Source organism: Botrytis porri (genome assembly GCF_014898465.1).
Source record: "Botrytis porri strain MUCL 3234 chromosome Unknown BPOR_015, whole genome shotgun sequence".
In the NCBI taxonomy this organism is placed as follows: Eukaryota; Fungi; Ascomycota; class Leotiomycetes; order Helotiales; family Sclerotiniaceae; genus Botrytis; species Botrytis porri.
Window position 1 is genome coordinate 1179888 of NW_024066089.1, and position 12136 is coordinate 1192023.

General features: G+C 41.1%; 5 protein-coding genes across 5 annotated transcripts; 2 read left to right on the plus strand and 3 right to left on the minus strand.

Moving 5' to 3' along the window:
• Positions 1-2384: 2384 nt before the first annotated feature.
• EAF01_010119 (uncharacterized protein) lies at positions 2385-3779 on the minus strand (the record flags this gene model as incomplete). The annotated part of the gene is made up of 1 exon (XM_038918376.1): positions 2385-3779. The coding sequence occupies one exon, from the start codon at positions 3777-3779 to the stop codon at positions 2385-2387; it is 1395 nt and encodes a 464-aa protein (XP_038766346.1).
• Positions 3780-4616: 837 nt separating this feature from the next.
• Positions 4617-5363, minus strand: EAF01_010120 (uncharacterized protein; the record flags this gene model as incomplete). Its single annotated transcript, XM_038918377.1, has 2 exons — positions 4617-5146; positions 5228-5363. The coding sequence occupies 2 exons, from the start codon at positions 5361-5363 to the stop codon at positions 4617-4619; spliced, it is 666 nt and encodes a 221-aa protein (XP_038766347.1).
• A 1077-nt stretch (positions 5364-6440) lies between these two features.
• EAF01_010121 (uncharacterized protein) lies at positions 6441-7577 on the plus strand (the record flags this gene model as incomplete). The annotated part of the gene is made up of 1 exon (XM_038918378.1): positions 6441-7577. The coding sequence occupies one exon, from the start codon at positions 6441-6443 to the stop codon at positions 7575-7577; it is 1137 nt and encodes a 378-aa protein (XP_038766348.1).
• A 1299-nt stretch (positions 7578-8876) lies between these two features.
• EAF01_010122 (uncharacterized protein) lies at positions 8877-9449 on the plus strand (the record flags this gene model as incomplete). Its single annotated transcript, XM_038918379.1, has 2 exons — positions 8877-9062; positions 9111-9449. 2 exons carry the CDS (start codon positions 8877-8879, stop codon positions 9447-9449), a joined length of 525 nt encoding a protein of 174 aa, XP_038766349.1.
• Positions 9450-9539: 90 nt separating this feature from the next.
• EAF01_010123 (uncharacterized protein) lies at positions 9540-11590 on the minus strand (the record flags this gene model as incomplete). Its single annotated transcript, XM_038918380.1, has 4 exons — positions 9540-10227; positions 10279-10444; positions 10495-11237; positions 11286-11590. 4 exons carry the CDS (start codon positions 11588-11590, stop codon positions 9540-9542), a joined length of 1902 nt encoding a protein of 633 aa, XP_038766350.1.
• Positions 11591-12136: the final 546 nt, after the last annotated feature.

Sequence of the window (12136 nt, forward strand, 5' to 3'; positions counted from 1 at the left end):
TTGAAATAAAAAGAAATAAAAAAATAAAAAAAGAATAAAATTAAAAGGTGAATTTATATTCAATATTAAAGAAATACTGAAAATTATTAAGGAAACTAAACAAATACTCTTATCTAAATAATAATGTAATAGATTACTTAAATATCAAATTAATTAAGTAGAAGAAGAAATGGAAAAAGAAGAGGATAATAATAATTCAATTAGATTAGTAATAATTGTAAATCACTCAGTAGTATATAGAACAAGGTCAAATAGGAAAATATGATTTTCTATAACCTATATCATGACATAACCCACTTCTAGTCAAGTCACGTTAATGCTTATTACAACTACCAAAAAAAAACAAGAAAAGGAAAGACGAAAAAACAAGTTATAGCTCATCCCTTTCTCCTAGAAATAGTTTTCCCAACTTCCTCAACTTCCATGGAGGTGGGGATCTATCATGAGATCTTGCGTTTCATCAACTCCACCTTCTTTCTCATCTGCACTATCACACTTTTCTTCACTCTTCTTCTTGTTCATCTTCCTCAACCGTAATCGAGTCTTTTGGAGGGCAGTCAAAATATCATTGGCTTTATCCTCAAGGTCGTCTTTCCCATCAGAATCCATTGCCATAAACCCTATTTCTAATGAGAAATCATTTATACCCTTCAAGGGGACATTGTTTGTGTCCTCTATGAAGAGTTTTCTCGTGCCCTTTGCGCTGAATTTCTTCTTCCTCTCCTCTGTGGATTTGGAGGCGATGGATGCGGAATTATTGTAAAGTGACTTTGCTCCTTTTGATGATTCCATAGTCTTCCAGGATATCTAAATGTTTTGGTACACCTCCGGAAATCGCACTTGTAGATGCTAGAGTGAAATATTTGGTGGCTTTTCATATGACTATATTGCTTGTATGATTTTTCACAGCCTCCAAAGCTGCATTGAAATGGTCCTTCATTAAGGTGATGCGATCTCAATTCGGATTTTCGTTGAAAGACTTTCTCGCAACCACAATCACATTTGTATCGTCCCGATATTACAGGGTCTAGGGAAAATGATGTGGTTTGTTGTTCGACAGATACCATTTCCTTTTTCCTTGTACTAAGATTATGAATTGATTGTTGATACTGTGGATTTGGAACCAGGTAAATCTGTTTTATTAAGAGTCAGTGATAGTCAAGTTGGGGGTTTCATGATTGCGCTAACACTTTTTCCATCTTGAGAATACCTGTTGTGACAATCCAATAGATGTTTCCAAGCCTGATCAAACGAACCAGCTGGGCGCAAGTATATGCAAATAGAGCAATTCATAGGCACTTCTTTAGTATGCTTCTCCCCATGAGCTTGCAAAGACTTAGCACTGGAATGTAACGCGCCGCAATGTGGCAATGGACATCGATGTGCTTGAGAAGTTCCAATAGGAGTCGGCAGGCGATCTTCCAAGATCAATTCAGTACATACGTTTTTAGAATGAGAAGATTCATAGTTTTGTGTGCTATCGCTGGTATCGTATTCTGCTGAATCTGACGTGTCTGGGTATTCTTCTTGTGGTCCATGTGATTCGATAGATATCATATGTTCGATTGAGAGTTCAGAGTGGCAAGAGATGACGGGTCTCAAATCGGATTGGTGTTGAGATATGCTGTTCTTCTCTTTTGAATCTTCCTAACTTTGTATTAGGCACTCTCCTCAAGTTTTGGGGATGGAAAATTGAGGATATTTTGCTCGATTTGGAAGAAACTATACTAACTTCGGAACCAGATGATATCTCACATCTCCCATATTTCATAAAAATTCCTCGATTCAAGTCATGCTCAAATGCCATTGAGCAGCGCTCATATGTGTAAGTGTTTCCTTCTTACATAAAATCTATCGCAAAAAAAAGTGGAGGGCTCAATATGAGTTTGGTCAAGGGGAAGTTCATCAATTATATAATGGGAATCTGAATACTATTGAGCTTACTGCGCTTTTTCAGGAACCAATTTTCTGAAATATGCCCTTGCAACCCCCCGTCCCCCTATCCATCTCATTTCTTTACCACTAGTCTCTCACGCCTGCCCTGCTTGCTCTTCAGCTCTGTCATCTCCCCTTTTATTCACTTATGGAAGTTGCTACTATCTGTTCCTATGTATGAGCTCAAGGAGCTAGGATGAGACGGAAGAGAATAGTTTCTCCCTTTACTGTTCCAAATCCATGACATACTTTGGTGGTGCGCGAATTGTTATACCCACACTCAAAATAAATTGAAAAACACTGATAATAAGAACTTCCTTTGCATTTGCACTAGAGTATAAGGAAAACTAACGAGGAAAAAACTTATACTGAGGAGCCCACCATTCACTTCCACCCACACAATATTATCTCTACACCATAGTTTGATCTTCAGAAACCCCGTAAATCAATTAGCCCAACATTTCGCCGGCCATCTTAGCATCATCTATCAGTCTACTTTCAGTCCCCACCTTGCCATCACTTAACGAATTGCTCTCATCCACCATCTTGACATCATCTGCCATTCTACTCTCATCTACCTCTTTATCATCAGTAGCCAACCTGCTTTTATCCACCATCACATTATCGTTCAACTGTCCAGTCTCTTTCAAAATCTTAATATCGTCCATCATTGTAGGTCCATGCGATGTCTCACTGTTTTGTGTTTTGGTTTTGTCAGATTTTTCAGCCAAAAGATTCTTCAACCATTCTTCTGCATGATCAAATGCTCCCTTGGAATCCCTTATCCATTTAAGAAGATGTTTTTGTACTGCAGAATGTCTGACTTTCATTCCATCGAGAAGCTTTCCAAATTTCTCTCCTTGCTCAAGAGATTCAGGGGCTAATTCTGTCGATTCCGTGTTTGGGTTGGTATACGCATGAAACATGCTTGTCGCCTGTTCCTTGTCAATGTATGTGAATTTGACAGTTTCATCCACTCGACCTTCACGAAGTAGCTCCGGAGAGAAATCATGAAGTTCTTGGAAGTAGTTGGTTGTCATGATAATGATATTCCCCTCAGGAGATATCAGACCATCAAGTATATTCAAAAAGGTTGACAGTGGAAATCCTTCATTCGATTCTGGTTTATACTCTCGAAACGTACTCGGCTTGATGTCTTCGAAAACAATCATCGACGACTCAGGAACACGCCGCAATATTATCTTTAGATCTTCCTCATTCTGTTTCTGCAGGTTGACCCAACACAGATTCAAACGATAACGATGAGCCAAACCCGTAATCAGACTTGTTTTTCCTGTGCCTGACTCTCCTTCTAGCAGATACACAAGTTTGTGCTTGGACCCCAGCTCTTCGAATAGCTTCTTGTCCTCATTTTCCTCCGAGTAGAAAGTGTCAAATTTGTGGATAATGCTCTTCTTCACATTCCTATCCATGAATATATACTTGAGGGGGCGACTATGGATTATGTTTGTTGGCGTCCAATAATCACCGCGAAAACGACGTGACCATACTTCTGATGGTTCGAAGATCCAAATATCTTTGTGCTTTAAGTTGAGTGCCGAATCACCAAGGGTGGACATGGCAATAGAATGGCAGACGAGTTCGTGTATTCCCTCTTTGGGAAAAGCCCCATAGCAATCGATGTTCATAATTTTTTGGCTTCCCTGCGATTGATTCTTAGATCCGGTGTCAGAGTTACTTGGAGCGCTTGACTCAGTGTAGGCCACTCGATAAATCCAAATTTTGTATCCAAACCAAAAGTAGCCGTTTCCGACATGGTAATCGATCTTTGGCTTCAGGTCCAACTTATCTCTGGCAGATAGCTTATCATCAAGTAATGACATCGTGATATTATAGGAGTTTAATGTACAGTTTTGGAGAAACCACACACAGACTGGTCTGAACAGGTCGTCTCCGTCCTCAATTCGACCTGTACAATATGGCGGGTAGGTATAAAGAATAGCAAAACATATGCCCAAGATAGCAGATATCATCACTGGATACTTCATTGGTACCCATCCTGAAATGAATTGATACAGAATTGTAACGATATCAAGATAGATATAAAATTTAGATTGAAATGTTCGAAGGAGAAAGGGAAGAGAAGATGTGAGAATCTGTAACGATTCGGAAGGGCTTTCATACATTGAACTAGACATGATTTAATGATGAAAATGAAGAGAACTCGAATTGGGTGATGGATATTTCAAGTGTCTATCGTGGGAGAGAATAGAATTAGTTTACTATGGATCGAAAACCGACAATTTGAAGAAAACGGGCAGCTGATAGAATATTTTTGAATCTAGTAATTCTACAGGAGGAACAATTAAATGGATCAGAATAAGGAAAATCACCCCTGAATACATGGCTGCATTATGGCCACCAGCCCCCGGACCCACAGTCATATTAAGCGACACTATCAACGCTCGAAATTGACATTGATGTAACCCATACATTTTCTTGCCTTGATTTTGATCTATTCTTATTCAAGTAATATCAATATATCAGTCTAATAATGACACAAACTTAGAACTAAATATGATAAGACTTCAAAGTTCAAGCAAGCATTTGGAAGACATTGGAGGTTGTGAGAATTTCCTTTGCATTTACACTAGAGTATAAGAAAACCCAAGCCCAAGGCCAAAAACTCATACTAAGGAATGATGCATATCGTAAAAAGATTATTGATCTTTCTTTGAATCACATGCCCCTCGTAACTCGCGACCCGTAACAACGTTCCAATTTTCGTTCTCGATCGGTTGCCAACATTTGGCCAAATACGCAAGCTTTTCTTCGCCAGGATACCAGCTATCCACATTTTCTGCCCAATCTACCATCCATTCCGTAATTTTTCTGCTCCATGTCCTACATTCCCATTTTTCTTTAACCTCAATCTCAGGTGATCGCAATGCATGACTCCACACTTGAGTAAGATTTGCCACGAGAGCACCACGCTCCTCGTGGCCTTTGAGATTTGTTTTCTTAAATTCTTTCCATTCACCAGCTACTGGATAGCAGACCCAGCCGTATAGACCTTTTTCGTAATTGCTGGATATGCCAAGATAATTCTCGAATAAGACAAATTCAACTTCGTTGTTTTCGTTTTTGGGTTTGTAGATCGTCTTCTTTTGTCCCTCTCCCACGGAGACGGAATCGAGCCAGCGAAACGGGTCTGGAGCGTTATATTTGAATACCCCATATTGCGACATATCTTTATCGAACCGTTAGCTAAATTAAAGAAGTTGAAAGCAAACTTACTTGTGAAAGTATCCTCGAGAATGTATTGACAAACAGTTTCCTTCGACAATGAGAAGATTGATGAATGTGATGGAAATAGTGTCTTGAATATAATTTGAAAAGATGAGAGCGGCTTCAGTCTCGTTTAACGACCGAATCATTTCCAAGTCCTGCTTAATTTTGGTCACCATACTCGGACACTGCGACCCGAGTCGAAGTGGGAATAATATCTATATATTACTTAGCCAAGTCTAAATCGAAAAAAAGCAAACAAAATGGGTAGACTACAACAAGTGTTATTTGGAGCGTTGGTGGTGTCGCTTATTATGACTAGGGGACAGGGGGGCAAATACTACAGTCAGGCAAAGTACCCTCATGCCCCTTCAAAATCATGTAATTACTTTCGTGTCCTAGAATTGAAAGGAAACTTGCGTTTTTTCTTGACTCCAAGTTGGTTGTTCAGTCTGGAAAATTATTGGTTGGTCCGTAGGTTTGACAAACCAGAATTTCAGTACCTTCAGAAAGAGATATCAGTTTTCGGCACCCCAGCACATACATGACGCTTGCATTGCAGAAGAAAAGTTGAATTCTCTAATATGTTGGGATCCTATCGTAGGCAATAAATCTTGCATAAAGCGATGTAACTCCAATTGATTGTAGTATGCGACAACAGCGCAATAATTAGTGCAATCACAAACACTCTCATTGATGTTTGATCCTGCCGCTGATTTCAAATCCTTATAGAAGGGATGTGTGATGCAGTGGCCTGTAGCTTGCTACGTGTTTATCTGACATAGGGTAAGCTACTTTCGGAATTCTTCTGGGACAATTGATAAAGTTGAAGGGGTGAACTCGGGTAATAAAAGCTCACAACCTTGATTCATGCAAGTAAACTATTTCGATAAACCACTATGGATAAGTGATGAAAGTTGTGAAGAGTATACTAAGTGCTCACATTGTTAGAATGAAGAATGCCTTGTGCGAACCTAGCTCAAAGCATGGACTACTTTTGTATAATGTTTGTAACGACGCCTGCTTGGTTGATATTTATGTGTGGAACTATAGAAAACAAACCTTGTGAGTTTTCTCACAAAATACGTACTACTCATTCGCATGTACCCCACTTCCACACTGCTTCAACTCATTGTGCGGCAGTAGTCATGAATGATTCATGGTGACACAGGTATAAAATCCCTTCGCGCAAACCATTCTTTTTTTCATCCACATCTAGTACCTCTCATTCAAACCTCATTCACAATTCTTCCATCATGAACACCAAAATCACTTTTCTTGGAGACAGAAATGTTGGAAAGACTTCAATGGCGTCACGTATCCTTCAACTGGATTATCTTGTGAGTGTATCCCTGCATAGCTATATCATAAGCTGTCTGTATCCTGACTTTAGAAAGTCAATTGGTTCTCACCCCTTATATGAGAACATTCAAGAAATTTCAACCATCGATTACCTTGATGAACTTCTGAAGAAAAGCCCTGATTGGGCCGAATGCTTGGTGATGATTTACAACATCGGTTCACCGAGCTCTTTCGATCTTGGAGCAAAGCTCTTTGCGTGTGCCTTGAGATATCGTAGTCCCCGAGTAGCAATAGTGGTTGCAAATGTGGATGATGCAAATGAAAGATCTGTGAATCGGGAGAAAATCGAGCAATTTATGAAAGGATACAAGGGCTTCGACTGGCACTTCCTCGAGACATCAATCAGAGACTTCCAGCAAGTCTTTCAACCTCCCATTCAAGCTTCATTTTTCTTTGATCATCACTATCCTTTCATGAGAGTGGTTCAAAGCGATGGTGAAGTGCTTGATGCTGAAGTCACAACACAACCGTCCCCGGATTTGGAAGTTATAAACGTCGAGACTTCCCTGTGCTGGCAAATTCTGCCAAAGCCAGTGGAACCATTCCATCCGCAATTGGTGAATATTTCTGCTGAAGTGCTTGCGGAAGAAGATGCGGTGAAACCTCCTACAGAACAATGGTGGTTAAGGGGGCTTGTAGAAACCTTTGTAAGGGAAAATGTTGATGCGAATTGGCATTATCCAGTGGGGAGTAGTAAAGACGAAAAAAGTCCGGAGGCCCCAACGATGAAAAAGGGAGTGGATGAGGATTTCGTAGGACCACTTCCTGCACCACATGCCTTTCAAATAATTTCCTATGACTATATCGAGCACCTAAGTGAAGCAAAGGGGCCTCGGTCGAAGATTTCTCTCGAGAGTACGGTGGAAGTTTCAACAGATATGAAGGAGTTGAAAAGTTGCGTGTTGAGCAATACCAAGTTGGACAGTGCGCAAGAGAGCTACCTGTCAGAGGATACAGGTTTAGAGAATACTGATGGGCATCCAAGAATTAAGCTTCGGTGGTTACGCGATCTGCTTTGTTGTTTGCAGTGACAAGGACTTGTCATGCATTTTGGTTTTCTTATTGTCTCGTTTTGCACTTTGTATATTCTAATTGGTTTGATGCGACTAGCCGAGAATTGATACTGGTATCACGATTGGATATAATCTGCTTTCGAATATCGATGAACTACTATTGAAGAATCGCTTATCTGTAAAAGTTCCCTAGCTCTCCACATGAACTTCCAAGTGTCCAGGGTTTCACCAATAGCAAAAGACGACCGCTTTCCACTGGCGCTGTAATCCTTTAGCCGTGTCACACGCATATATTGGTTTCATTCTGTTGGGCAGACTTCGTGAGGTGAATATGGGTTAAGGTATCTTGTCATTCTGTCTACCCCCTTCGAAGAAGGGGGCCGCTACTCTAAATATGTCCCCATCCTAGGTGAGATAATCACATGACCTAGCACCACGTGATAGTCACGTACTCCGAGTTCCAACACATTCATTGAAAGCAGGTAGTATACATTTATGCAAGTCATGAAGGTCTATCAACAAGAGTCCTATGAATTAACTTGGCGAGCTCAACGATTTCCGGATCTCACATATGATAAGAACAGTATCGCCTGCCACATGTTTTGCTGGCCGAGTCGTCGATAGAATCAATGTGGCCGAAAACGCTAAAAGCCGATGTTAGGCCGATAAGTGCCTTAAGGATAAGACACTTACTTTACATATGCTATCATAGCTTCCTAACCTTATAAAGGTTAGCCCTCTTCATAATGACAATAAAATCTTACAACTAAGAATTGTTTCACCGATTCTTTATCATGGTAGGGTGGAGGAGGCTGGTTATTATCAATGATAGGAGTGAAGCTATGTAAACCCCACTAACAACGCGAAGAAAGAGTAGGATTTGCAAACGGGGATGGGATAGTTCGAAGCTGAACGCCATTTCTAGACCCTATAATTATTTTTAGAAGATTTGTGACCAGATCACTAGTAAAAAAATTCTTACCCCCTTCACAATCAAAATGACTGACATAGCCTCTTCCGATTTTATATAGTATTCTCGCAAAGGTAAATGCCATCTCGACAAAAATTACACGCACCTGGCATTCACGTATCCACAAAGCGACCGAGCTGCAGACCAATCCCTAAGGGCTTAATTGCTTGGGCTCAACTCAGCCATTACGTTGACGTGGCGTGGAAGAAAGCTTACCTTTTCATCACATGACTCGGGGAAAAAATAAAGCGCCTGCGGATTATTGAAGATTGTAAAACTTAACCCCATCAACATTTCGACTTGCGCATAGTTCTACAGAGCCTCCCAGCTCTGCACAAATCATCAGAATGTCCATACTGAATCCATGTATCTCGAAAGGTCTCCGTAAAGAAGATGCTGACACTGCTGAAGCTGAGTTGTCAGCGGCAATTAATCGTTCACATTATGCCAAATCCAAGTTCCAAAACCCTTGGGTAGTCATTGAGCAGGGCCAGCAGAGCAGGAACGAGGCTATTCTGAAAGACTTTTTAGAGGTAAGCTGCATATTGTTACTTCTACGATCCTTTCTAACTATTTAGTAGATGGGGGACAAGGCACCGGTCGCAGATCTCCTTCGCATACCTGTAGAGCAAGTTGATAAGACGCACATAGTCAGCAAATCTACCTTGCTCTGCGTGAATACCATTCAGAAGCCCTTTCTTATACCACCAGTCGCTGGAACACCATTCAAAGCATTCACTTTCATTGCGCTAGGCGATTCGAGCTATTCTTCTGGGCTGCCTGGCTTCGGAAACCCACCGCAACAATTCGAGATGAATAGCGGGCAAGCGCTCCACGCCTCAGTCGATGCAGTCCAAGTGTTTAAGGGGGAACTTCCATCGCAAGGGGGGGGGTTTCTGTTTCTGATAATGTGGAAATGAGGAAATGATATGGATTGTTGTTTGGAAGCAAGGAATACGGATATGCCCATTCTGAATCCCAGTTATATTGACTTGGGTATGCGGATTCTATCAAATATCAGATTGGGTTTCCTTGAAACATAATAGCTTCGTACCTGGCTCTGCACTAAGTTGTGATGCTTGTTGTTCAGTTGATAGCAAGGGTATGCTAAACTCTCTTTGACATCCATCTAAAGCACTATTTACTATCCCGTTTTTTAATTGTTCGGATTCTTTTGGATGATTTTGTTGGATGGCTGGCTGATCGTCAAATGCGGAGTCTTGTGATATCATGGTGTTGTAGGGGTTCAGTTGCTCAGCTTCCGATGATTCTGGAAGTATAGATTGAACTTGCCCTCGACCTCCTGGCGATAGCTGGGGAGCTGGATGTAACTCATTGCGGGCGAGGATCAAACTCCCTTCGTGGGGAACTATTTGCTGCTCATGGGGAAAATTAGGGTATCTTGAAGAATACTCTTGTTGACCAGCATCTTCATGTGTGCAAACGGAAAGCAATGGCGAATGACTGGTGGAACGAATATTGATGGGATCATGTGTCGATATGGCTTGTTGGGAATCTGCATCCGATCGGTCAGAGTTATTCGGCCGTATTTCTTGCAAGATAGAGTCTGGAATGGTACTTGTAATTGCGATCTGGTTCATAGGCTCCCATGGAAGGCGGAAAAGGTTCTCCTTCGTGATTAGGAGACCTCGTCGAGCATAGTATCCAAGATCAAGAGCGTGGCATACCTCTACATAACTGTTCAACACCATCAGCTTTATTTACAATATATAATTGAGGGCTGTATACTCTTTATTGAGCACAGTACTGATGCAGAATGCAGGATGAAATCGGGGACACTGAAAATCGGTCGCCGGAACCTCCTCTTGACTGAGAATTTTCACGACGATGCCAACAACCTCGTGTCGCTTTCTTTCAGACAATTTTGAGCATTCAGTAAGAATACAATTCTTCTCTGTAAAAAGATCAGATAAATCCGTCCCTTTGATAGTATGAAAATCTTACCAGCGAGAGCTTCGTAAACTAAATCAGCCTTCTCGCCCCAAGCTTCTGTGAGTCCATTGACAATCATGTTTATTATATTAGCTGCACACCTCCATCTATGAACCGTCAAAAGATTTGTACCAACAAATGGCACTTTTCGTTCACTAGAGACTACCTGTCCCGCCCGACACAAATGAATGCAACATGCCAGAAATCTGTATTTCCATGCAGTCTTGTTCGCCGTGTCAATGAACTTGGAGGATTGTAGCCACAATTGACTTTCAAAATACTCAAAAGGATCTTTATACTGCTCGATACTAAAATCTTCGATGAATCGCGTGTTCACTCCACGATCCCCCTTCTGGCTCTTCAGGCCATGACGAATCTTTTTCACGATATTTTTTGATATTTTTTGACAGAGCATCTCCTCTGAAGCAACTGAACCTCTACCACAAACCCGCACATCGTTGCTGCTTTCAACATCGGCGATTTCTTGGCCAGAACTGCGTGTAGTGCCGCGTCTTCGATGCTTTCCTCTCTTATAGACATTCTCTTCTGTGATGCTGTCATCGATGTAGTGCTCCCGAGGTCGCTTCGGAGCAGGCGTCGCGGTAATTTCTGTTGCTGATATGTGAATGGAGACTATATTATCATTAATAGCCTTGGTTGCCGAATTGATGTAATTGAGGAGCTGTAGTTCTGTTACTTTAGCACAACTAAAGTTGGCGTCATGGTTGCCTGGTCTTTGTGTTTCTTTAGTCCAGCTAGATCGGTCAGAACTGTTCTTGAGAGTATATTAATGTGCATCCTACCTCTGCTGATCTGAAAAGTTCCACCATAAAGGTTGGTAGTATACATCATAGATGGTTTGCACTGTTTTCTCAACAAAGCTGTGTAGTGATCCATCTTCTTCATCTATGGAAGAACAGCACAAGGTATAGCGGTAGTGGCATCGATAAAATGTTTGTCCTGAAATATCCTGAATAACAAAAGGACACAAACTTATTTGAACGGCAGCCCAGTGGTCCTCAAGCTGAACGATGAGATGCACATAAGTCGGACATGTCTTCGACAGTGTACCAGGAATGGATTGTTGTGTTGAACTTGTCATTGCCATCTCTTGCTCTCTTAATGAACGATAATGAATAGTAGGTGTGCAAAGCTTCTGAAAAACAACTTCATCCATAATCTTTTAATGTTATTGAAATGTGAGAAGAGGTTGGTGGGTGAAAGATGAGTTAAAGTTAGTTTCTCTCGAGAGGAACAGGGTAGAGTACCAATTTTGAAAATTGGTACTGCCCCTGGTCTCAACAGGTGTCCCATCTCACCACCAAAAGTAACACCAATCGGCTTATTCTCACTTTTCAGCCAGATTGAAATAGCGCAACTTGTGCATCTGCTCACTTAGATAATCCATGTTCTATATTTCTCTTGCATCAAGCGCTAAATTAATTTTCGTTATGAGAATATCTTCCAAAAGGATTCAATTATTTATGAATGTCCTTGTAGTAATCTTTTCTATTTTTCTATTATGTTTTGCCGGGATATCACCTGCAATTACACATACCGGCTCCCCCCTTTCATATGCGGATATTAGAACTCGCATGACAAGCCGTGACCTTGTTGATCATTCACATTGTTCATATCCAGTGGATTGACCTTT